This window comes from Furipterus horrens, unplaced genomic scaffold (assembly GCF_987537825.1).
Source record: "Furipterus horrens unplaced genomic scaffold, mFurHor1.1.pri manual_scaffold_1, whole genome shotgun sequence".
Taxonomy (NCBI): Eukaryota; Metazoa; Chordata; class Mammalia; order Chiroptera; family Furipteridae; genus Furipterus; species Furipterus horrens.
Genome location: NW_028327171.1, coordinates 4933169 through 4958876, shown reverse-complemented (window position 1 = coordinate 4958876; position 25708 = coordinate 4933169). Strand labels below are relative to the sequence as shown.

At 44.3% G+C, this 25708-nt stretch overlaps 1 protein-coding gene across 1 annotated transcript in view; it reads right to left on the bottom strand.

Moving 5' to 3' along the window:
- Positions 1 to 3047: 3047 nt before the first annotated feature.
- The window catches only part of DYRK1A (dual specificity tyrosine phosphorylation regulated kinase 1A), a 130844-nt gene continuing 108183 nt past the window's right edge, over positions 3048 to 25708 (bottom strand). Inside the window, exons 7-12 of the mRNA XM_090271739.1 lie at positions 24211 to 24497; positions 21553 to 21699; positions 19347 to 19487; positions 11240 to 11546; positions 10669 to 10793; positions 3048 to 4110 (exon numbers count right to left, since the gene is read on the bottom strand). Coding sequence (XP_090127865.1) covers positions 3490 to 4110; positions 10669 to 10793; positions 11240 to 11546; positions 19347 to 19487; positions 21553 to 21699; positions 24211 to 24497 — 1628 coding nt within the window. The 3' untranslated portion in view covers positions 3048 to 3489. The remainder of the gene's footprint in view (positions 4111 to 10668; positions 10794 to 11239; positions 11547 to 19346; positions 19488 to 21552; positions 21700 to 24210; positions 24498 to 25708) is intronic.

The following is a 25708-nucleotide window of genomic DNA, read 5'->3' as shown; positions in this document are numbered from 1 at the left end:
GAACGCTGACCGACGAGAAATTCGGCATCTGCTACCTCGTCGGTGTATTTTGTTGCCACGTTTCCTATGATAAGACTCATGACAGGAGGGTTAACGACGCAGGACCTGGAAAAGAGGGCACAGTGGCAAACACAACAGTTGTTTGGTGGGCCTTACAGAATTACTGCAGCCTTACTGATTTTCTCACATGTAGTTCTAATATTCATTAAATAAAAATAAGCCTGGGTTTCTTTGAAGTCCAGTATGGTGTATAATGTGCCAGTTACCTAAGTGAAAGGCTCATACTCTAGGGAAAAGCTAAAGGGGGTTTCTTCTTAGAGCCAACACAAGTTCTTAAGTTTTTTGCCTTCTGAAAGCCACGTTAATACACACTTACGCAGGTTAATTTATAAAAAGGGAAGACTTGAGGTTAGAAATTAATTCACTGTGGCAGAATGCTATACTTTGTACATGGAAGTCCCTGATACGCCCCAGGATGAGGATCTGGGGAAGGAGGACCACTATTACGTGTGTTTCCTATTGCTTCCAAGGGGGTCAAAGCTCTCACACCCATTTTAAACACTACAAACTATCAGCACTTTGCATCAGAGACACACTGTGAATATCGTGATTATTCGTGTCAAAATCAATTTTAAAAATCACAATGATCCGTTAAACCTCCAATTTTTACTTTCCGAGATTTTTGAAGCCTAGGTCAATGTAACTATTTTCCTTCTTACACATGTGACTGAACTTATGCTCAGGATACCTACCAGACCATTACCTGGACCAGGAGAATTGCATAGGAAGATTTTTACTATGTTTACATTGTTCTTAAATTAATTTTAAAAAAGCATAGTAAAGAGTCTGAGGACAAATTATTCAACTGTTTATCATACATAAGACCGCATGACTATAATACAAAGGGGGGGGTGTCTTTTTCATTTAACGTTACAATATACACAGCAAGTCCGGACCGGATCTTACACTCTGCACACAGGTATTTCACCTTAGCCATGCTGTTTGTTTACAATGCACAGAAGTCCTGTAACCAAACCGTGTAGTAAAGCGCACAAAACTGGACTGTAACGTAACACAGTATGCAGAAGCACTGGATTTTATGATTTCCTTTATGTAAATTGCGGTTTAAAACTGCTTTTGTTTTTTGGTGCTTTTTAAGATGTGGCAACCAGCACAGAAAAAAATGACCTGACCCACATAGTAGCTTTACCTTATACTCCTAAACAGCAGTCACTGCTGAATCCCTTTGATATTGCTATACTCACGATGGTGTCCTTTTATTCACTGTAAACCTTTGTGAACTAACAAGTTCAAAAATCATCCACAGGCTTGACATTTAATTACAAAATAAATATGGATTTCCTGATTAATAACAAAAAAAATTTGTGGTATATAAAAATGAATATTTCCAAGTTTCCATTCACATTCACATAGTTTTAAGCCTTTCTTTTGTTACTGTTTACATATAAAAACCTGCTTTTGTTCAGAAAAAACTGACCTAGCCAGCCACGTGGAACTGACCAATAGAAGTGACATGGTGTTCTGCTGAGTTGTTTTGAACAGGGTTATCGGCAGAGGTAGATTACTGCTTCTTTTCTAGGCTTCTTTTGATCCTGGACAGGTAAATTATTCATCTTCATTCTCCCAATTCAACCGCTCAAAAGTATAACACCCTAAAATTGGTCAATTTAAAATGGGAACACAAACTGAGCAACTGCCGGACTGTGTTACATTAAGGCAGCGTCATCTCGGAACTAGGCACCTGCTGGCCACCAGCCTGTCTGCGTCGGGCCCCGCGGGAGCCTCTGCTTTACTCGCACTCCTATTCTGGACCTGCTGGTGCAGCCAAGGTCTTGCTTTCAAGTTTGCAAGTAGGTTAATCAGGAATACAAGAATCGACTGCTGGTTCCATAGCTTCTGGATCCAGTGTCCCTTTCCCTTCAGAAGCCTGAACACACTTAGAATGTAACAGATGTTGTAGTCTTGAATTAGATGTCAACCTATTATGTTCAGTACACAGACTGCTGTAAATGTATTGGCTATGGATTCGACAACAGTTCCAGTTTTGTTTAAGCAATAGTACAGCCATAATTTTCAACTGACATTTAAAAATGGTCTAGTTACACCTTGTGTCAAAGTGCAGAACTGCTACATTATTGGTTACAGACATCTATGTGCTATAAAAACAGCTTTGGTACAATAAATTATCAAAAAAGAAAATAAATTTTTGTAAAATTCACAGCATAATTGTGAGGCAAAAAAGCAGTCACATAAAATTCTGCATTTTTTTAAAAATGTTCAGGATGAACAGAAGACATCTTGGTGCAGAAGAAATGGTGGCGATACCACGTGCCGAGAAAAAGCAAAAGAAAAAGTAAAAAGCAGGAAGGGACACAGCTGTAGCTATTTCCATCAAAGCAAACCACTACCTCTGTGACCTTCAACCAATAAGGAAGTCAACTTTATGACACACGCAAAGTGACCTTGCAATACCTTACAATTAGTGGGTCACAAAAGTCTATTTTAAAAGAAAGGCCTCTTGAATTACCCATTCTCTGTGTTTTCAGCATTAAGGACTGTCTGCAAAAGCATGTCCCAAAGTGATTGCATCTGAAATGGTAGGCTCTTCTAACTTCGAGTCCAAATCCATAAGGCCAAAGGTTATCCCCAAGACCACCACTCCGACCTCCCCAGGACTGGCCGTGACCATCCCGTTGATTGCTTCTCAGTGCACTTGGCTGGGAGACCAGTCACGTTCCATCACTATCTTACCGGGGCCGCTCCCACAGGAGACCCACAGGATCCCATGTAATTGCTGCTTTGCTCCTCAGTAGGTTCGGACAGGAGAGTTCTGATCCCCGCCACTTAGCATGCTTCCTGCGCCTTACAAACTCCAATACAACTGTCCCTTCCATACAGCTGAAGGTGATGTTTGTGTGAGCTGGAGGTCCCTCTTCCTTACAGTACTGCATTTCCGTGCCCAAGTGTGTTTAGAGGACTTAAAAACCCAAATTTCCCACCCCCACCCCAAACAAAACAAAAAACAAAACACAAAAACAAAAACAAAAAAAAAGGATAAAAACACCCTCATGGGGCCCTTTATGCAAATTATGTGCAGTGCCTTTTTATTTTAAAATTAGTTGGCAAATGACCAAGACCAACATCTAAACATTACTTTTGTGGAATAGAAAGACAAAACAAAAAAAAAAAAAACCCACTGTGACCGGGATGTGGCAAGTTAAAATGGGGGAGGCAAAAAGAGGACACCTCTGAGCTATCCATGAAGATGGGTTTGGACATGGCTCTTTTAAAAACTTCATTGTCCCTTTGCATCTTTTCAAGTTAAAACAGAAAAGTCAGCCTTGCCCTCTTGTAGCGGGTCAGTGTGTTCATCTCCTTCTGAGTCAAGCAGCTTTGCACTTTGTTTTTTGGAAAAAAAACACCACTTCTATAAAAACACACAAGAAACAAACTCAAGTTTCAGTTTAGTCACGAGCTAGCTACAGGGCTCTGCTGCACACAGACCCCTGTCATGGGGGACTCTTCTCTATCCGCCCCCTGCCTCATGGCCAGGTGTCCCTCAGTCATGTAATGTGCAGGGCCTGTGTTAGCAGAAAACTGGTATGTTGGGTGTCCAGCTATGCCAGTCTCTTGGCGGGGGTTGGAGTAGACGGTTAAATTAACGTCCATAGCTCCGTTCTGTCCGAAGTCCAAGGTATTAGCAGCCACTGGGCGGTTCTGGTAGGCCTGATTGCCTTGATTACCAGTAGAGGAGGAAGATGTAGAGGAAGAAGTAGTTGAGGAAGACAGGGACGTCATGGAGTGGTGACTATGGCCAACCTCCATAGAATCCTGGGTAGAGGAGCTATTTGTTGGAGAATTGTAGACCCTTGGCCTGGTCCGGTTACCCAAGGCTTGCTGTCCATGGTGGTGGTGGTGATGGTGGTGGTGGTGGTGATGATGGGAACTGTTTCCATGGTGATGATGCAATGCGTTCTGTTGAGAGGCTACATGAAAGGTGGTTTCTTGAACAGGATGAGTTTCGACAGTGACTTGTGTAGGAGCTTCAGTGCCTGACCAACCAAGGGGAGCAGGAAACTGCTGACGCACCTGTAAGAACAGAATTTAGAAGAATTTATACAGAGTTCTGATCCGAAGTTTTAATCTTCAATCAAAAGCTATGACACCGACATTTACATTAGCTAGAGAGGGGCAGGTTTGGGAACTGATAATATCGTAGACAGTTCTAGAATTCAAACTCCCAAACGTGTTCAAGAGTGAAAAATGTCATTATAAAAGCTACAATTTTCAGCGAGTTACACCCATATATAGGTTTGTGTATTTCACAGGCCACTTCCTTCCCTTGGAAGCACTGTTTATGCCAGGGCTCAGCAAGTTTTCTCTGAGATGGGATAGCTAAGTAAATATTGGACAGGTTCAAAAACTTCTTTCCCCCTAAAGGCCCTCTCTTGCCACCCTTCTGCTTCAATATAACCACTACTATGCATCCAGCTGCTCAGCCATTCCTCCACCAAAACCATCAGCAATGCTCGTGATGCCAGACCCCAAACCTGGGCGCTCTTCTCCGTGCCCACCCAGCACTCTCCCAGGCCACTACCACCTCTTGCCTGAACTAATACAACAGCCTCCTCAATCAACTCCCAGCTTCCAGCCTCGCCTTTTTCCCATCTATTCTCCTAAAAAATCAAAAGAATGATCTTTTTTTAAAACATAAATCCAAACTAGGCAAGGAAAATAAAAGGCATTCAAATTGGGAAGGAAGATGCAAAACTGTCACTATTTGCAAAGTACATATATAAAAAATCCTGAAGATATCAAAAACTATTATAATAAACAAATTCAGTGAAGGCATAAGATACAAATACACAAAAATCTACTGCATTTCTATACGCTAATACTGAGCTATCAGAAAAATAAAGAAAACAACCCCACCCTGACTGGTGTGGCTCAGTGGGTTGGGTGTTGTCCCACAAGCCCATGATTACTGGTCAGGGCACGTGCCTGGGTTGCGGGCCAGGTCCCCCGTTGGGGGTGTGTGAGAGGTGACCAATCGATGTTTCTCTTGTACACTGATGCTCTTCTCTCCCTTTCTCCCTCCCTTCTCCCCTCTCTAAAAAATAAACTAAATCTTAAAAAATAAATAAATAAAAGGATAAAAAAGAGAAAACAATCCCACTTATAAGTGCACCCAAAAGAATAAAATACCTAGAAATAATTTTAACCAAGGAGGTAAAAGACTTGCATATTGAAAACTACAAAGACTAATAAAAGGAACTGAAGACTCAAATAAATAGAAAGATGTTCATGGAAATGGACTGGAAAGATCAAAACTGTTAAAATATCAGTATTACCTAAAGCAATCTACAGACTCACTGAAAAACCTATCAAAATTCCAGTGGCATTTTTCGAAGAAATAGAACAAATAATCCTAAAATTTGTATGGAACCAGAAAACTCCGAAGAGCCAAAGCAATCTTGAGAAAGAAGAGCAAAGCTGGAAGCATCACCCTCCCTGATTTCAGATGATACGACAAACAACCATAACCACAACAGTACAATAATGACAATAAAAAGACCCACAGACCAACGGCACAGAAGAGAGTTCTGATACAAACCCGTATCTGTACAACCAACTGACTGATGACAAAGGTGACAAAGGAGCCCAAAATATGCAATGGGAAAAGGACAGTGTCCTCAATAAATGGTGTTGGGAACGCTGGGCAGCCACATTAAAAAAAAGGACTTCAACCACTGTCTTACACCGCACATAAAAATGAAGCCAACATCGACTGAGGACTTGAACAGAAGACCTAAGAACCATGAAACAGCTAGAAGAAAACACAGGCAAAGGCTCCTCAGAAGCCCTTGACAGAGGTCTTAGTGATGACTTTTTGAACCTGAGACCAAAATGTAAAAGCAACAAAAGCAAAAATAAGTAAATGGGACTACATCAAATTGAAAAGCTTCTGCACAGCAAAGAAAACCATGCCAAAATGAATAAGCACATCACATATCAATTGAGTACTTACACATTATGTATCAAATTAATGAATATTTATACATCATATATCAAATAAGGGATTAATATCCAAAATATATTTTAAAAAACCTCATACAACTCAATAGCAAAATGACAAAAAACAAACAAAAAATCACAATAATCCAAATTAAAAAAAAAAAAAAAAAAGGGCAGATCTGAAATACACTTTCCCGAAAAAGACATACAAATGGTCACCAGGTACATGAAATGATATTCAACTTCATTAATCTTATTAATCATCAGGGAAATGCAAATCAAAACTGCAATGAGCTATCACCTCACACCAGTCAGAACGGCTATTATTACACCACACACACACACACACACACACACACACACACACACGCACGCTGGCGAGGGTGCAGAGAAAAGAGAGCCCTCATGCCCTGCTGCTGAGAAGGGAAACTGGTGCGGTCACTGTGGAAAGCAGTGTAGAGGTCCCACAAGTCCCACAAGAAACTGAAATAGAACTACCTGATGACCCAGCGATTCCACTTCTGGGTATTTGTCCACAGAAAACAAAAGCCCTACCTCAGAGACGCATGCGCCCCACGTTCATAGCATCGTCATTTCCAACAGCCGACATATGAAAACAGTCTGAGTGTCCCCTAACGGACGACTGGAGACAGTGTGGTGTCCATGCACTGGAATATTCCTCAGCCATGAAAAAGAATTACGTCCTGCCGTCTGTGACAGCACGGACGGACCTCAAGGGCTACATGATGTCAGTCAGGCAGAGAACGACAAATACAATATGATCTCCTTTGTAAGAGGAACCGTAAAAAACAACAACCAAAGCCCAAGTACACAGACACACAGAACAGTCTGATGGCTGCCAGAGGCGGGGGGTGGCGGGATTGGTGAAAGGAGTCAAAAGGTAAGAAGAAAACTGCAGTGGATGTAAAACACGCATCCAATCACGTCACTCTTTAACATCTTTTAATGACTTCTCACTGCACTTAGAAAAACAAAATAATCCAAAATCCATCCAGGGGTCTGCACAGTCTGGCCAATACCCATTCCTCCTGCTTCCAAACGCACAGGGTCTCCCTTCCACTCCTCTTTCAAAGGGCTTTCAAATGTCACAGGGCATTTGCACTGAACGTTCCCTTCTGCCTAGGATGCTCTGATTTCTAATTTCTGCTTGGATGCTTCTTTATCATCATTTCCGTTCCAGAGTCTTCCCTGACCACTCTGGCTAAGGCTGCCCCAGCTCCTGTGGCAGAGGATACTAGCTGTCCAAAACAAGATCTTCCTGAGCACACGGCTGCACCACACTTCCCGGCCTCCCCTGCACTTAGGTGGCCACGTGACCACATCAAAGGGGAGGTACACAAGTGTCATGGGTAGACCTGGCCTAGAAAGCGCCTCCCTAGCCCTTCTGCCTGCCAGATGCAGTGAACGACAAGGCCCTAGGGAGTGGAGGAGCCACAGAATGGCAAGAGCCCAGGACCAAGAGGTAGAGAGCCCTGTCACTAACCTAAATATCTGCTCTAGACTGGTACATAAGAAACTTCCTGCTCTTGAAAACTACCATGTTCTGGGGGTCTACCTGGTATCTGTTTGGCCTACTTGAACTGACATGACACTTCCCACCCAGCAAATAGCCAGTCTCTATTACATCACCATGACTTACTCTCTTTTCTTAATTAATGGTACCTGTAATTTCTATTCATGTGATTAATTTTGTTTACTGTATCACTATAAGCTCTAGGAAGGCAAAGCCTGTGTCTCTGTCACAGAGACTAGCACAGACCATTATTTACTCAACACAGGTGGTCTGAGAACTGAAATTCAAAAAATACAATTGAAAATAATCCAGTAGAAAAACAGGCAGAATGTCCTCAGAAAATACTAACGGTCTATGGAGCCACTCAAATTCACTCATCAGAAGAGATAAGCAGAAGAAAACTATGCTGTGCTCAATAGCACTTTCCACTCCCGACTGACCCAAAGGGGCTCACACTGCCCGCTTCCCCGAACTCCGTTCATGCAAAAGGCAACTGGTAACACGACAGGGAGGGAGTTCGGCAGCAGCTCCCGAGTTTACAGATCACATGGCTCTCTGACCCAGCAACCTCACACCCAGGACTTTGTATCACAGATAAATGCGCGTGTGCGGGCTGACACACGTACAGGGCAGATTAGGTATTACAGCATCACGTGTAGTAGTGCGAGGAAAAGGCTGAAAGCACGCCGACTGTGCGTGAACAGAGGACAGCAGAGATGACTTACGGACGGGGGATCTCAGTGATGTAACACTGTGCAGCGGTTTGAGACAGAGAACGAGCTATCTGTGCAGTAATACAGAACTAGCTCCAAAATATGCAGTAAACAAATACGTAAGATATGTAAGAAGAAAAAGATGTGAAAGGAAGCAGAGCACGCAAAGATCAGGTAAAGTATACATATTTGTATGTTTGCCTCTGCATAAGAATATCTTTGGAAAACACCAAAAGCAACACCACGAATCAGAAACTGGGCGGCTAGAGGACATGAAAGACTTCACTGAACCCCCTTTCATTTTTACCTATTTTTTAACCACGTGAATATATTAACTGTTCAGAGGTTATATAAAAGGATTTGAGGCAAAGAAGGCAAATCACTACCTTCTGGAGGGAGGCACACAGTGTACCGTGTTACTCTTGGTACGCGGTTACACGTGTGTAGCGTTTTATGTCTTTGGAGGGAGGACGGTCCTAGAGAGGGCAAGGCGGCCGGCCAGGGAAGCCGGGACAGCCTCCGGGCCTGCAGACACACCGCGGCCGGCCTGCCACAGCAAAGAGGAAGACGACGACTGTCCCCCCAGGCTGAGCACAGCGCACGGGAGAAATGGGGAAGAGATCCTGGTATGTTCAGAAAATGAAGAAATCCAGGAAGGCCAGAGGGAATGAGGAGGAAAAGAAACAGAAAGAGGAAGTCTACATTTTCTTTTAAGTGCAAGAGAAAGCCTAAAGCCGGTGTAAGAGGGGAGAGAGCCAGGCCCGCCTGCCCGGCTAACACTCACCTGGCTGCAAACAGAAGGGTGCTGACTGGTGACGCAATCAGACACCGCGAGGCCGGTTAGAACAGCCTTGATAAGACAGGCTGCAGATGAGTGACGTGGAGAACACATGTAGGGGCATTTGGAATCCACGCAATATAAGATTCGAGTCCATGTGGGGGAGGAGAGAGGGGAGTTGAGGGTTCCCGCCGTCGCCCCGGTGTATGACCTGAGCAAATGGGTAAATGTAGGGCCATCTGTCCAAAAAATAATCACGTAAAAGTAGAAAAGCTGTAATGGGGAAAGTGGCGACATCAGGCCAAGTGACACGTACTGTGAAGGATTAGAAACAAGGGCCCTGGGGCTCAGGAGTGAGGTCGGAGGTCAGAGCAGGTGGGCTCCCCCGGAAGTGTGTGCAGGGAGGGAGAAAGGCCACGCGGCACGGGCCGGGGGTGCCCATGCTGGCAGGGCTGTAGGAGGAGGGTGCCCAGAGGAGGGGACAGCGACAGAGCAGCCGAGAGCTGGGAGCTGAGGGCGGGGCCCTGCTCAGGACCGGAGAGGGATGTGATGGGAGAGCAGAGGCGGGGCCAGGGTGAGGAGTTGTAGAGGGGAGCAGAAACACAGGGCCAGAAAGGTGCAGGCAGGGAAAGCTCTGCTTCGGGTGAAGAGATGGGGATGCCGGGACAGGAAGGCGGGGGGAGCGGGGGGCAGAGTCCCCGGGAAGGCAGGACGGGGCAGGGCGCCCGGGGACTGGCCTCGGGCTGGGTGGAGCCTCTGCCGGGCCCAAGAAAGGGGCGCGAGAGAACCGGGCGGATGCGTGCAGAGGCTGAGGAAGGCGCTCCTACGGGAGAGAGGGGGTGTGGAGGGGGGCCAGGTTCCGAGCAGGCCCGCAGCGCCTCTGAGAGCGTGAAAGGCGGAGAGAGTGGGGGCACGGCCTGAGAAGCAGGACGGCCGCCAGCAGGAGGCGGCGGTGCCCACTGCCAGGTAACAGCAGGGAACAGTGCCTCCGAGGGGCATGCCCTTCCGAGATGGTGTGAAGGGGCCCCCGTCACAAGAGCGGGGGGTCAAAGTCAACAACACCCTCAGTTTCACTTCACGCAAGTGACACAGTAGCTTCTCATTCTAAAGTTCCATAGAAACAGTGCTCTGTAGGCATTAACTAAATGAGATCCTCCTCCTTAATGGGGTTACAAAACTAGACGGGAAAACAACCTGCAAAACCCCCCAAACACTGTGGCGCTGAAATCAAACCACAAACTGGTTCAGAACCTCGGACCGCTGGTGCCGAAAGACCACGGGTGATGGGGGACCCAGGGCAAGTCACCCGACCCATAAAGTCTCAGTTCCCAAGGTGACAGTGTGAAGCTGAACATGCTGCAGGAAGTGAGACGAACACTAGGGGGGCGCGGGGGACAACACCCCCTCGCAGCAGCGGCTGGCGTGCCCCCGGTGAATGCAAACTTTATAAATGAGGGGAGAACTCACAAAGATGTGCTTCTTCAGTCACAGATAAGTTACGATTCCTCACACATGAGGGAGCTACGGGCCTTCCGAGAACACGGCGTTCACCCTAAAGACACTCGGCACCCACCCCCGCCGACCCTGCGCGTGGCGAGCGCGCGCACCTGGGGGCTGTGGGTCTCGCAGTCCATGGCCTGGACGGCGGCAGAGAAGTGCCCGCCGCTGTGCCGGTGCTGGTGCGTGGGGTCCGACCTGGCTCTCCCGCTGTTGCTCGTCCCCGACGATCCGCCTGCAATATCACGACACCAAAGAGCTTGTGAATGTGAAGTTAGTTTTGTTCGAGTCTATATTCCAAAACTATGAGGTTAAAACCGAACGTGTGTCACACACACAAAATTTTTTTTTTATTAAGAAAACGTCACCAGATTCCCTAAGTTCTTCCATATCAACCACTGATCAAGTTTGGTTTCGCTGGGGGAAAACTCAAGTATGTGCACCAAGTATTTCTATTTAAAAAACAATTTAAAATTCTGGCTAATGAAGAGTTTTACTTACAGCTACCAAGCGGAATTTGTTACATGTGTAATTTAACACTGAGGCTTTGGGGAAGGTGACGTGTTTAGTAACCACGAAGAACGGATGTGGGTAAGTGAGCCCTCCGCACCCCACTAACGAGTCTCTAACAGCACTTTCAAAGGGCCCCACGCGCGCGCGGCAGCCCGGCCCGGGGCAGACCTGAGCTGGAGGACGTGCTGGAGGTGGTGCCGGAGGACTGCGACTGCTCCATCGCGGGGCTCGTGGACACGCTGTTGCTCGTGTTAGTGCCCTCGTCGGCCGTTTTCTTGAAAAAGCTGTGCTGCAGGGCGTAGTACGGCTGGATCCGCGTTTTGGGGTCATAATCGAGCATCCTTAAAATGAGGTCTTTGAACTTCAAGTAGTCAGCCACCGTATGACCCGACTCCCCAGCGCGGCGCCCCCCAGGTCCTCCTGTCTCTACTCCAAGAATATTATGAAGTTTACGGGTTGCTGGTGGTTTATACTCCTAGAGAGAAGAAAGAGAGAAAGGCTTTCTCTGAATCTGATGGGATATGTAAGTCTACACAACTTCCAATACACTAAAACATATTGTATGTGGAAGCCTTTATTAAAAGGAACGCTTTTTAGTTAGGTCCTCTGAAGTAATTTCACGTGTTACTATTTCAAATGCACTGTAGTTAGTAAAACTCAAAATAATCTTGAGACCAAACTTTACTATAAAGATCACCTAGCCCTGTATAGTCACCAAACTATGACCTGGTCCAGGGCTGTTTTTGTACAGCCTCAGGTGTGGTTTCTGTATCTTTAAAGGTTGTAAAGATCAACAAACAAAATCAAACAAGGATGCACAGTGGAAGCCCCCCCCCCCCCCCCCAGCCCAGTGGCTCCGAACCCCTTCCCTGCCCGGTGCGCCTGACAGCGTGGGTGCACTTCCTGCAGTGACAGTGGCTTCAGCGGCAGTGACCGTAACAAGTACGCCCCAAGTAAAGAATCGCAGTCTGACCCTACCTGCTCGGGTTTGCATAAAAGAATTAAAGCAAATTAGATTCACGCCTCCTTTTAGAATCTGTTTAACAGTAAGTTACCTTAACATGTTGAGATTTTTCTGAAAACTCACTTTTTAATAAAATCCCTTAAAATCCCTGTGAATACTGAATGTATTAAAAACAGAATCACTGAGTTTTTGCTTTTAGTTACAATGACAAATTTGCAAAAGACCACTGGTCTCACTCTAAAAAGCAAGAACAAGCCTAGCAGATAAGTCACAAAAATTGTTACTTTAAAAAAAAAAAAAAATCCATCAGAGCTGAGGACTGAAGAAACCAGAATTAAGTAAATTCTGGAATACGAAAAGCTTTGCCTCAAGAAGCCTCTCCTTCCTGTGGCAGGGGGGAGCGACTGCTACAGATCTGGGTAGGGAGAATCCAGGCAACCCCGAACTGACTGCTGCCAGCTGCACGTTAACAGGCCCGAGGACCGCGAGAGGCAGGAAAATGGGAAGAGGCCGGGGGACGGGAGAGGCGGAGGGGCCCGGACAGGATCCCGCAGGGCACTGAGTCTTGGGTTAAAGCGGGAGGATGAACACAGACCCCCTGAGGTGGAAGGTGGCGGTGGGCTGCCAGCTGGGCCCTGGCGCACAGAGGTCACTCCTGTCTCCTCAAACGCTGCTCGAAGCCTCTAGGGACCGTGGAGAGCACAGTCGAAGTCAAGCCAGCAAGCAAAGCCTTGACTCCCCTGAGCTTTCGTCAGCCCCCACCAGTGACCCACCAGTAAGAGGCGTGCCTCTTTTGGAAGGGAAATAATGAGGCTTCCACCAACAACAAAGTTCGGCAGCCCTTTAAAAAATTACAGACACAGGAAACAACAACAAAAAGGGTCCACAATGAAGTTTAAAAAAACTGAACACCCACATAAATGATGACCCAGATGCTGAAAATGGCAGACAGGCACTTTAACATAAATATGATAAAAAGGTTACAGAATTTAGTTCAAATGGTGGACAGCATGTGTCACTAGATGGGGGACTTCAGAAGAGAGAATGAAAACTTCAAAAGAAAAGGCTAAATTGAAATGTGGAAATGCTAAAGCAAAACACTGAAGCATCAGAAGTGAAGAATCCACTTAGTGGATTTAACAGATGGTTGGCCTCAGCAGGAGAGATCACTGAACTAGTAGAGCCGAGAAATTACCCAAAATAAGACCAAACAAACAAACAAACAACCCCCCCTCAACCCAACACATAAACCAGCCTCTGAGGTAATATTAGGCACTACAACCTACACACACTGGGGAAGTCAGAAGAGAGAAAGGCTGAGGCAGAACGAATATTTGAAAAGAAAATGTCTGAGGATTTTTAAAAACTGATAAAAGAGATCAACCAACAGACCCAAGAAACTTAGCAAACTCCACTTCTCATGAGAGATCTTTTTATCTTGCACTGAAAATGCAGCTTTCGTGTGGGCCCAGGATGGCTACAAGGAAGGCCTACCTGTAGGCTCTAATAATTCGAGAAGAAGCAAAGTCATTCCACGGCAACTTAAAGCGAAAGAACGGTGAAGCCTCTGGAAGTGGAGAACTTCATGCCAGCAAAGGCTGACCTGAGAACCCCAGAAAGCGGCGAGGTGTCCAAGGGCCAAGGGGACGGAGAAGCAGCTTATGCTGACCGAGGGGCAGCGCACCGTTCCCAGGTGCTAGTAAGAAAATCACTGAAGAGAAAAGGACATCTGCCTGGACAGGAGCAGAGGCAGGCGGAAGTGCCCTACTCTGGACAAAAAGATGCCATGAAGGGCGTTTTGTAGTAAGAAAAAGAAGGGGATTTAAGAAGAAAGGGCTAGACTAGCTGCTCCGTGGAAACGTGGTCAGGCTCACCACGCAGACTGTGAGTCTCAGACTGTGAACAGCAGCTCCCAGGCTCCTGGCTGCCAAGGGGACCCGAACCGACAGGAACCCCTCTTTTGGACTAGTCCCACTGATGCTATGTCCCTGAAGTCAGGAAGGACCTGCCCAGTAAGGACTGCCCCTCCCCCCCTTTAAAGATTCTATTTATTTATTTTTAGATAGAAGGGCAGGGAGGGAGAAAGAGGGAGAGGAACATGGATGTGTGGTTGCCTCTTGCACACCCCCAACTGGGGACCTGGCCCGCAACCCAGGCCTGTGCCCTGACTGGGAACTGAACCGCGACCCTTTGGTTCCCAGGCCTGTGCTCAATCCACTGAGCCACACCAGCCAGGGCGGGGCTGCCTGTTAAAGGTCCTTTGATGCCGGACAACGCCCCAGCCATCCAGAACCCACGAGCTATCAATGAAAGTGTCGAAGTGGTCTGCTTGCTCCCAAACCCATCTTCCTTAATTTAGACTCTAGATCAGGAAAGTCATAAGGACCATTAAGGTCCATTACCCATGGTACCCAGGGAAAGGACTGTCACCTCCACAGAAGAGAACCTCAGCAGAGAGAACTTCACGAAGGCATGGAAGGACCACAGCACTGAAGATGCCACTGTCCTCACACACAGGCTGCGGAAGCAGTCAGGCCCAAACAATCAACGCACGTCCAGATACTGGGTATGACTTCGCAGGGCTTGTGATATAGCCCATCAAGGAAATCAGAAGAGATGAGGTTGTGGATATGGCAGATATAGATAGATGACAGACAGACAGACAGGGAGACACACAGACAGATAAACTGGGGCGGGGGGCGGTACAGGGGCTCCAGGCCATGAAGAGCTGCAGGCCACCCCGAGGAGCCAGCGGCAGACGGCCGATGGAGAGGAGCGCCCCCGACCCGGCGAGGAAGCAGCAGCACCCCCAGGAGGGAGGCCGACATCAGACAAGCTGGTACAAGAGTTCTGGTCATTCAAGGCTGCTTTTGACTTGTTCTATGACATGAACCCTTCTACGACACAGAAACATTTTTAGAAAAGTGAGAAAACAAACGTCAAACAGAAATCCCAGCGTATTTCCATCAGGTTACACCAAGCGCTCCTGCCTCCCCCCTTACCTCCCCCACCCCTTCCGTCTCTGCCGCCCAAGACAGCAAGACCCGTCTCCGTCTACTTAGGGTGCAGACCTCCGTGACCATCTCATTCCACTTCACGAACATTAATCACAGGCCGTACAGTTAATAGGCTAATCTGCTGTGTATGTGTCTTCATGTGAAAATCCCATCACTCTATGGCAAGTCCTGCAGACGTTTTTGTGTCGTCGTCACCACCGTCACCACTGTCACCACCGTCATCACCACCACCACCACCACCACCACGCACGCGCTGATCCCGGAGAACATCGCGTGCAGGACTTGTACGGACGTGGACAGCGCATCCCTACACAGGCACATGGTGAGTGTGATATTTCATATAAAATTAATACTCACGATGTAGCTTGTTTTTAACTCTGCTTTCAAAGAATGAATGACTTTATGGTATGCGCTCCTCTCTCTTTCTCTCTCTCTCGTAATTGGAGAAACTACATATCAGCTTATCATCACAGGTGAGTGTTGTTTTTTTTAATGTAACAATGTTTCCAATACTGATTTGTAAATATGACTGTGATACTGTATGCCATAAACATTTTGTGATGACTCACTCATTCGTGTACAGGCTAGGCACGAACGAAGCAATTCTGTCATGCTTCTTTGTTATCAGTGCTTGAACTGTCATACCTGTAAAGTATGAATCTGCCTTTTCATTTTTGACATCTAGTGTTAGTAATAATGTATAACATCTACAGTGTTTTGTAACATATAAAACTATTGATATAGGTAATGACAGATAATTCATCTTGTAAACAGATGATGCAAACTTCCAATATTGATAAGTACAGGACAGTACTATAAATGTTATTTTCTCTTCCTTATGATCTTAACAACATTTCCCTTTCCTCAGTTTACTGTATTATAAGAATACAGTGTATAACCACCTTTCATGTTAACAGTAAGACTTCCAGCCAACAGGAAGCTATCAGTACAGTTTGGGGGAAGTCAAGAGTTACTCACGGATTTTCAAATCCCCTGACCTGTGTTGTTCAAGCTCAAGTGTACTTGAGTTCAAGACTCCCCACAAAGCTGTAATCGGCACGTGGTAATGGTTTAAGGACAGACAGGCCAACGGAACAGAAGAGAATCTGAATAGAGACCAGACATAAAAGGCAGTTTGGGTGGAAAAACAATGCAAGGTGAGGGGAAGGCAACAGGGAAAGGCAACTGTTCTCAGCAAGTGATGCTGCGACGAGGCGAGCATCTGGGGGGCAACTTCACTCCTCCACTGCATTCCATACTAAAACAGCAACTCAAGGTGGACCACAGAACTCTAACTGTAAAAGCTAAAATCAGACAAACTTTTAGAAGGAAACATGAGGATATCTTCACAAACTTGAGGAAAGCAAAGATTTCTTAAAATACAAATATATACTATTCATTAAAAAGTTGACAATTTTAATCCCATTAATATTAAAATTTCCTGTGATTAAAAGGTACCACTAAAAAAATAGGCAAGCTACTGTCTGGGAAAAATACTGGCACATATATCCACCACACGTAAAGAACTCCTACAACTCAAAAATTAAACAACAGAAGGGTGAGAGAACGGGGAGACTGCCCCCTAAGAGGGGGCGTTAATGGCCGGGAAGCACTGAAAAGGTGCGCTCATCAGCCACGGGGAAATGCAAGTGAAAACCTCTCTACACCCATTAGAATGGCTCAAATCAAAAAGATCAACCCTATCAAATAGTGAGGACATCTCGCAACTGGAACTCGCACGTACTGTGGGGATGTAAAATGATGAAACTCTGGAGTACTGTTTAGTATTTTCTTACAAAGGAAAAACACACATTTACACTATAACCTGGCAATAACTGTACTTGTATGTAGTCACGCCATAAAAATGAAAACATGTAAATATGAGAGTTATATAAGAATGTTCCCAGTAGCTTTATGCCTAATATCCCAAACTGGAAACAAAGCAAACATCCATCGACAGGTAAATAAAGATAAGTTAAGTATTTTCCTTCCATGGAATACAACGAAGCAATAAAGGAAGTAACTCCTGAGACACACAACAACATGAATCTCCAAAAACAACGTGTGTAAAGTGAGAGAAACAAAATAATAGATACTAGAGAGTTTCAGTCATATGAATTTTGCCTATGAATAGGCAAACCTAAGCTATGAAGACAGAAATCAGAAAAGCAGGGTGAGGTGACAGAATCGAGGTGGCAGAAATACGGGGCTGGGCAACAGCAGGTTTACAGCGGTTTGTATGGAAACATCCATGCAGATTATGGTTATTACAATAGCTTTATAACTCAAAAAGAGAGTCACAATGCAACTGTGTATCTCATTTTAGGGAGTGTATGTTGCATCTCGATATCGAAACTCAACAAATAAAGCACTGTAAATAACAACTATCAAGCTGTATATAAATTATACTTTCACAAAACAGCATCATTTATAGTCTTAACTCTTCATCCCCCTTCCCCACGAAAGAAAAACATGAAATGGACTCTTGAGACATAAAACGGGAAATTAAAAGTAAAACTAAAATCACTAAGAAAACCAACTGCACAGATGCCTAATGATAGGACATGCACGTTTACTTATACTTATGGTTAAAATTCCTGGTACATCCTTCATAATGTAACCATTTGGCTGCAGATTTGTGGGTTTTTTCCTTTTGTTTTCTTTTATTTTTTACAAAATTTATTTCTGTTTAAAGAGAAATAGTTATTTTATACTTCCAGAAATCAAGTTTCTTAAGTCAGATGCTAATTGTGGCTATAGGAAAGCTCATAAAAACCCAGTTAATTACAGGTTAAGATACTTCTAATTTTAGGAAAGAACAAGATTTACCTACTCTTTTATGAAATGACCCACTCTCACAGAAATAATTAAAATAATTAAAAATAATAATTATAGCTCAGATTGGGAGAAATGATAGATTATAACCCATAGTGACTCAACTGTGGTTTTTATAAGGTAGATATTTGGGAGACGGGATGAACATTTCATTTAGAAAAGGAACAAACATTGCATAAGAAAAAGACCGCTTCAAAATGGAGAAAGAAGCAGTAGTGGCCTGTACTGCAGAGAGATAAGACACAAAGTAGGATTCATGTCCTCCGTGCTAATTCAAGTCGGCTGGTAGGAGGCTCCCCGGAACGCTGACGAAGCTAAGGAGGAGTCCCAGGCTGTGTTTTGGTTCAGTGGGAAAAGGGGCCATTATTGATAAGCTACATGAACAAAGGCAAAAGGACCCAGGATGTCTGCTTGGTATTCTCTATCCCTTCCTTATGGGGAGAGGTAGGCGTAATTTAGCTGCCTGGAACTTTACAGAATAAGGCAGAACGCAGTAAATTACAAATCAGTTGTGAAATATACAATTCCATATATATTCTTAAATATTCTAAAGAAAATCACTTGATGTTAAAGTGAAGATTCCATAGCTATATGAAGGTGAATTAAAGCAAACAACAGCCTTCAGTCCCCTGGAAATGACACGTGGTGGCAGTATCACTAAAATTCAAGGGCAAAATAAACACTGGAGCAAAAATAAAATCTCTTAAATGTTAAAAACACAGAACTACAATCACAAGGCGTCTGTTATACATATCATATACAATCACATTTATAAATTATATTCATTTTATATTAAAACAAGCTAGATTACAAAATACATGATTATTTTTAGGTATCTATCCCAAAAAGTTAAATCAAGATGCAAAAATGCCATCACTTTATTCAACAGACATTGTTTAGGTACCTGAAAACAGTTGTCAGGCAAAAGAAATTCACTAAAACAAACCTAATGTTTTAAAGTGTCACTTTTAAAGACTTTAGAGGTGGGCAATTCTTGCTGTCCGTGCCACCAAACGAGGAATATAAAATCAAAGAACCATCTGGTCGGTTCATATTCTTGTCACATATTGCTTAAGTCAAAGATCTTTTTCTTCTATCTGAAGTTTAAAAAAGAACAAAAGGCCCCTTCCTGCAATTATGACCTCTACTGCTCACGGCTGCATTGTTGGTAGCTGTGAACTCACGGCGTACCCAAATGGGGAGAACTGAAGGCCAAACTTCCCACTTCTACTGCGGAAACGTGGCACAGTGATCTGATCAGCTGCCTCTGAAGGCAGACATGTAGTTTTAATAAAGCCTTAGAGAGAAGTCTGACCATTAAGCCAACACTGGTCCCTACAGATAGTTCAGGTCAAACTATATCCAGCTTTTGAAGAAAATATATGCCTAAGTTACTGAAACTGTTAATTCTAATTACAAAGTCTCAACAAAAAAAAAAAAATTAGTTTCCCTATTTTACCCGTTTTCCATCTTTGGTCTTCTTTAAGTTCCAAGTGCCATCTGGCAACTTCTCAAAGAACTTTCTTGCTTTTGGTGCTTGGTCAAGAATATGAGCAGGTGGAATACCCAGAACTTCCACTATTTTGTTCATCTGATCTACCTGTATTAAGAATAAAAACATAAAAAATAAAAAACCTTATAATTTCTACAATAGTACATCCTACTTCCGCTCATCAACTCATTCATGCCTTCGTCAGGGATAAATAAATACACTGGGCATGCCCTGTGCCCGCGCGCCGGGCCCCCTCTGGGCGCCGAGTGTGCGACGAGGAGAAGAGGGAGAAGTCACTGCTTCCGGAGAGCCCAGCGCTTCAGAGGGGAGGGCAGACAACGAAACACGCCCAGAAGCCTGTGCTGCTGCTGTGTGAGGTGGTCAGGGATAAAAGGAGAAACAGGACTGGAGGGAGTTGAGTCTTGGTTAAATAACTACCAAAAATAAAAAATCCCAGGAGTTTAATAAGGTGGGGATTTAATAAACTACTTTTTAAGTGCAGATCCATTCAAATGCCAAGCGTCTACTACATGCTAGAAGCCAGGCTCAGAAGAACAGGGCAGTAAACGGAACAGGCGGTCTCCATACCAAAAAGTTTACAGGGGAAGAGATCACCAGTAAAACTAGTGAATATATCCTGTCAGATGACAACTGAGAACTACGGAGAAAATGGAAAGGGGTGGGGAGTGAGAAGGGCACTACAACTGAAAATAAGGCCTCACGAAAGGCCCACCAACATGGTGCCCTGAGGGCGACGACAGGAAGGCAGTGAAGGAAGGAGCGGAGGCGGCCGCTGTTCCCAAGGGCAGTGAGGGCTGCGTGCTGGGTCAGAGGGCGGAGGGGAGGGGGAGGTGTGTGGGGGAGAGAGGACGGAAGTCAGGAAGGAAGGGCTTCAATGTGTTCCGAGGACTCTGGCTTTGGCAGCAAGTGCGATGGAAGCCACGCGTATTGTTTAAGCCCAGGAAGGGGTACTAACTTATAGGAATATTATTTCCATTAAAACAAAAGCAAACACACACTGGGGCAGTTACTGCCGAACAGCAGCTCTCCCTACTAACAGCTGTATAACCTAGGAAGGTCATTACATTTCAGTGGTCTTTCTTTTCTCATTTATAAATGAATGGGCTGATCAAGATCTGCAATGGTTAACTTTTCTCTAAAAATTAAAAAAAGCACACAAGTGAACACAGTTTTGTGTTTTTCTTTCTTTAAAGAAAGCAGATTTTAATTTTTTTTTAAGCCCTTCCCCAAGGATACAGTCAGATCTGAGACAGGAAAGCAGGGGCGGGGACCCATCAGTGTGAGAGGAACGTCCATCACTGCCTCCTGCACACGCCCCCACCGACGCACACCTGCGCCCCTCCCGTAAATGGGCCGACACGCCAACCAACTGAGCCACCCAGCCAGGGCCACATTCTTATTTTTATTTTTAAATTAAATTTACTGGAGTGACATTGGTTAATAAAATTATACAAATTTCAAGTGTACATGTCTATGACACATGATCTGTATACTGCATCGTGTGCCCACCACCCAGTCAATTACCTCCCATATATGTGACCCCCTTTACCCTTTATTACCCCCGCCACGGGGCATTAGTGTTAAAACCATGGAAGTCCAATTCCTCTGACTGCAGGGGAGCCTGGCCTCTCCCTTGCCCTCCCAGGGGCTTCCCAGTGGCACTCACGAATCTTCTAAGGACACAGACAGGAAACCCGGGGACTAGGAGAATTTCACGTAGTCTGTGGCTCTCAAACTTTAATAGCAACCTGCCCTAAGTTATCCGCCAGCCCTCCTGGTCGTCACCTCTTCCACGCCAAGCCACACTCTCCTAAGGGACAGCGTTTACGCTGCTGTCAGCGTGGCCCTCGCTCCCTCATTAGCACCTTTTCCTGTTATTAAAGTCTGTAAAATCTGCACCAAAATACTTACCATTTTCTCATGTTTTATTGTTCTCCTTTATTAGCAGATTAAAAGATAGCACTTCCCATCTCACCACTGTATGGTAATTTAGAAAGTGGATAACAAAAATTCAAAACCACTCTAACATTTGAATGATTATGCTGCTGAAGAGACATGTGTTCTTAAAAACTACTTTCAGATCACACTGCCATAGATTGAAGACAAAATTATGAAAACAGAAACAGAATTTTTAAAGCAATCCACCATGTACCTCATTGGCGCCACTGAACAGAGGTTCTCCCGTATGCATTTCAACCAAAATACACCCGAGGGACCACATGTCGATCGCAAGGTCATAAGGCATTCCCAGTAGCACCTCTGGAGACCGGTAGAAGCGACTCTGAATATACTGGTATATCTGAAACATATTTCAAACTAGTATTAATTCCAAAATACATTTTGTTTACTGTAGTCAGCACTGGATTAAGAACACTGATCTTATGTCAACAAAAAAAATAAATAATGGTAATAATTGGCTAACTCCTAAATTAGGGTTCCTTTCACTGATTTCAACAACAGTCTACAAATATTGGTCAAAGAACTAAACATGTCCAACGAGTGGCTAACCTGCCTGTGAAATGCGAACTGTATAAAACCAAAGTCCTTTCACTTAGTCCAGTCCCAACTAGTAATCAAGAAACATCTTAAAACAATTATGCTTCATTATAAGAAAATACTATTGAAAATAGTTTATTTCCCTATTAATTATTTTATTGCTATGGCTGACACTTGGTTTACCATTAATTTAACACCTAAACTATATTTATAAAGTTAACCTTCTTCAGGTTAACTTAGGCTGGAGCATATTTCAGCATTAAGAGTCAAATAAATTCAGGACAATGTAACGGAAGATCCAGACATCTGTACTATCCCAGTATCACAGATAAATCCTGGAAATACTACCATATAAAGATTCAATCCATTGTTTCTGGTTAATCCATCACTTCTCTGCCCTGTCCCCTCCCACCTCAACCTAAGGCTTCTTAGAAAAGAAAATAATGAAATGGGTTCTTTTCAATGAAGTAATCTGAAAATGTCTCAAGAGACCAATTCATCTTTGTTTAACCATTATAAGTTCGTATCTAGAAATATCAGCAAAGAAAGACTTATAAAAAACAAACAAAAAAGGACAGGAAGAAATAAAATCCTCCCCACTAAACTTTCGAAGTGAACACTCAAACCATGGCAGCCAGTGCGTGGCTCCCACCTAAACTTCCAGCCGAGCCCCCAACGGTCACCTCATGCTCCACAAGCAGGTGAACCCCACCTTCGGGCCTTCTCAGGGAAGAAAGTCTAATTCAAAGGGACCCGCTTTTATAAACCAGCATCACTGTTGAGTCCCAAAGACTCCTTGCTACTGAGATGACCTGATTTCCCAGCTGATGCAAGTCAGTCTGTCACCTTTGCACTCAGCCTGGCTAACACAGTGCCTGCGTGACCTAAAAGGCTGTGCGCCAGAACCTCCTGAGGGGTGTCCTCTGAATTACACCTGCCCTAGCCCCTTCAGGTGCGAGCCGGAAGGCCTGGGGTAGAGCCAGTACATGTGTTTTAGAAGTGACTTCTCGTGTGACTGATACATTCACGTAGTTAAAACTCACTGTACTCAAGGGGCCGCTGTCTCGGTTTGGCTGGAGAGAGAGAGTAGTGTTGGACATTAGGGCAGGACCCATGATTTGATTCAAACAGCGAAGAAAGTTTTCCAAGTCTAAAATCTATTCAAATCTCTCTCAAGAGGGGCGTGTCTTTCCCAGGCACAAGATACACTTCATTCTACATGAGCAACTACGGGCATCCCGATTTCCAAAGGCACCTGACTCTGCAAACTTTGCTTCCAACACCTTCAATTTAAAAAATGTGTTTCACTGGTCTACACAGCATTGCTGCCGAAAGCTTATCTGCAGAAAATAAAGAAGAATAAAAAGCTGGACAATCCTGTCCCCTCAGGTTAAATTAACCTGCCATATTGAAAACCCAAAAAAGAGTTGGACAGGACAAAAAATCTCACTAATTTGGAAAAACAGAAAATGGAAAGCTAGTATAAAATACTAATATATGAATGTTAGTTGTTTTCCTTTCTTTTTTTAAAAAAATGCAGTTTCAATGCTGCAAAAGGGAACAGTGTTAAAAAGAGTAACATATTATCAAGTGGTGATCCTAAATCTTTCAAGAAGAAAACAACCTACAATTCCTATTTTAAACTTGAAACAAGCTGTTCAGAATAACGCTAGAAGTAACGCTACAAAAAATAAACAGTAGGAAAAACTGCCTTTCCTAAATCACCCAAACCTAAATCTATTTTTTGCTATGGCCATGTCTATTTTTAGCAGTCTGAAGAAAACCAATTTGGACAAGCTTTAGAATTTAACTAAGAAAAAAAATTTAACTTATTTATCAAAAGAAGTATGTCTATCAGCTGTGTAATTTCTGTACTATATTTCTATGTGTAATACCAAGTTATTACCTAGTTTTTAATCCATCAGTTTTTGAGGAAAAACATTTCTCTTGATCTATCATTAGGGAAATAATTTACAGTAGTGATTCAATGTCCTAGTATTAGAATATCCCCAAATTTATACTAAAACCTCATTTGGGAAATATAGTTACAAGCCATCTAATATTTAATTCACTCATCGCCTATTCTTAGTCTTTGCAAAACTAGTACCTCCCAATTCAAAAGTACTACTATTCACATTTTAAAAGGTCTTTCCACAAAAACAGGTATCAACACAAGGTGATTCGAGTGCTCCATTTTAAAGATAACCACCCTGTGATTACCTCTGTGCTGTGTTCACAGTACTAACACTTCACGGAGCTTCCAACACCGGCTTTCCTGACTTGAGTGAATTCACGACTCCCGAAATGTACTTACCCGCTGCCCCAGCTGACAAGAACTGCCGAAGTCAACGATCTTGATTGCACTGCGTTTGGGGTTACAGAGGAGGATATTCTCGGGTTTTAGGTCACAGTGAATGATGCTAAGTTCTGGAGTCGCCAGGAAAAGCAGTGCGGTGCACATCTGCTGTGCGAACTTCCGTGTTAGGTTCAGAGAGACCCCTCGAAAGTTGGTGTTCCTCAGCAAGTCATAGAGGTTGTAGGACAGCATTTCAAAAACTAAACAGAGATGGTTTCGGAACATAAAGTGGCGTTTCAAATGCACTGAAAGAGAAGAAAGTTTCGTTTTAAATGACACACAAACCAATAAAATGGGAATAACGTCTGCATGAACTCTCATCCAGAACACAGCAACGTGAAATGCAGAGTGAGAATGCAGGTACGATTTGGGGCTCGGACCCTGCACAGTCATTCGTCGGCAGGAACATCTCAATGACCCCCTGCTGAATCAGACAGTGCAGCGTCTGCCGACAAGCAGCGCAAGGGAAGAAGTGCCACCAGAATGCCTTGCTTTTGAAAACTTCGGTCAGGTCTAAACGCCCGATGGCGACCGGACAGATGGCCCTGAGAAGGCTTCAGCACCTCCACCCGGCCGTGGGGGACAGCACCCTCCGCCCCCTGACAGCCCTGCCTCGGAGCTGCCCGCGCCTGAGTTCCGCCGCGGGTCTCCGCTCCGTGACGGCGCTGTCCTGGGCAGCCGCCCTGGGGAGGGCTCTGACGTACAGACACACTGCTGCTCTGCGCCTTAGATTCCACCAGCAATTTTCTATACTGTCTGTCAAAGAAAGAACGAGGTTTTTTTCTCCCTTTTAGGTAAATACAGCAAATGTTTGAAAATCATTCTTTGGAAGGTACAAAGTTCATAAAGCATTTGATCTTCACACTGGTACACGAGACATCGTGTATAACACTGAAGGTTTAGAAAAACTTCAAAATAAAGTTCAACTACAAGAAGAAATTATAAGTAGGGTTATGAATAGGGAGAGAGTGGAGAAGATTACGAACAGGGGAAGAGCAGGGAACACATTACTTGTTATCACTGTTGACTCTCTATAAAAGCCTAGTACTTGCTAAATTGCTTCAAAGATTGTGCTTTAAGTATTAACACAGACTTCACATCAAACGAGGTCATTCAGTAAAGTGCTGCCCTTCACTAGAAAAATTCTTACATACCCCAAAGTGAGCAACTGTAACTCAACTTCAATGACATAAAACCACCACCTGTCAAGGGTACCTTCATTCTGGTCTTGCAGTATCATAAAAACAGGTCTCTCTACAGATCTATCTGGAATAATTATTACAGTATGCAATGTCTGGTCCCTGAAGATGGGGATACACTGCCAGGTAGCAATATTGTTTTTAGATCACTCCTGATACACGTGATCTAAAAATAGAGTAAATAACACAACACGAATAGTACATGCCTCTATAGGAATCTATAGTACAAATCAACACTCTGAAAATAAAAAGATCCT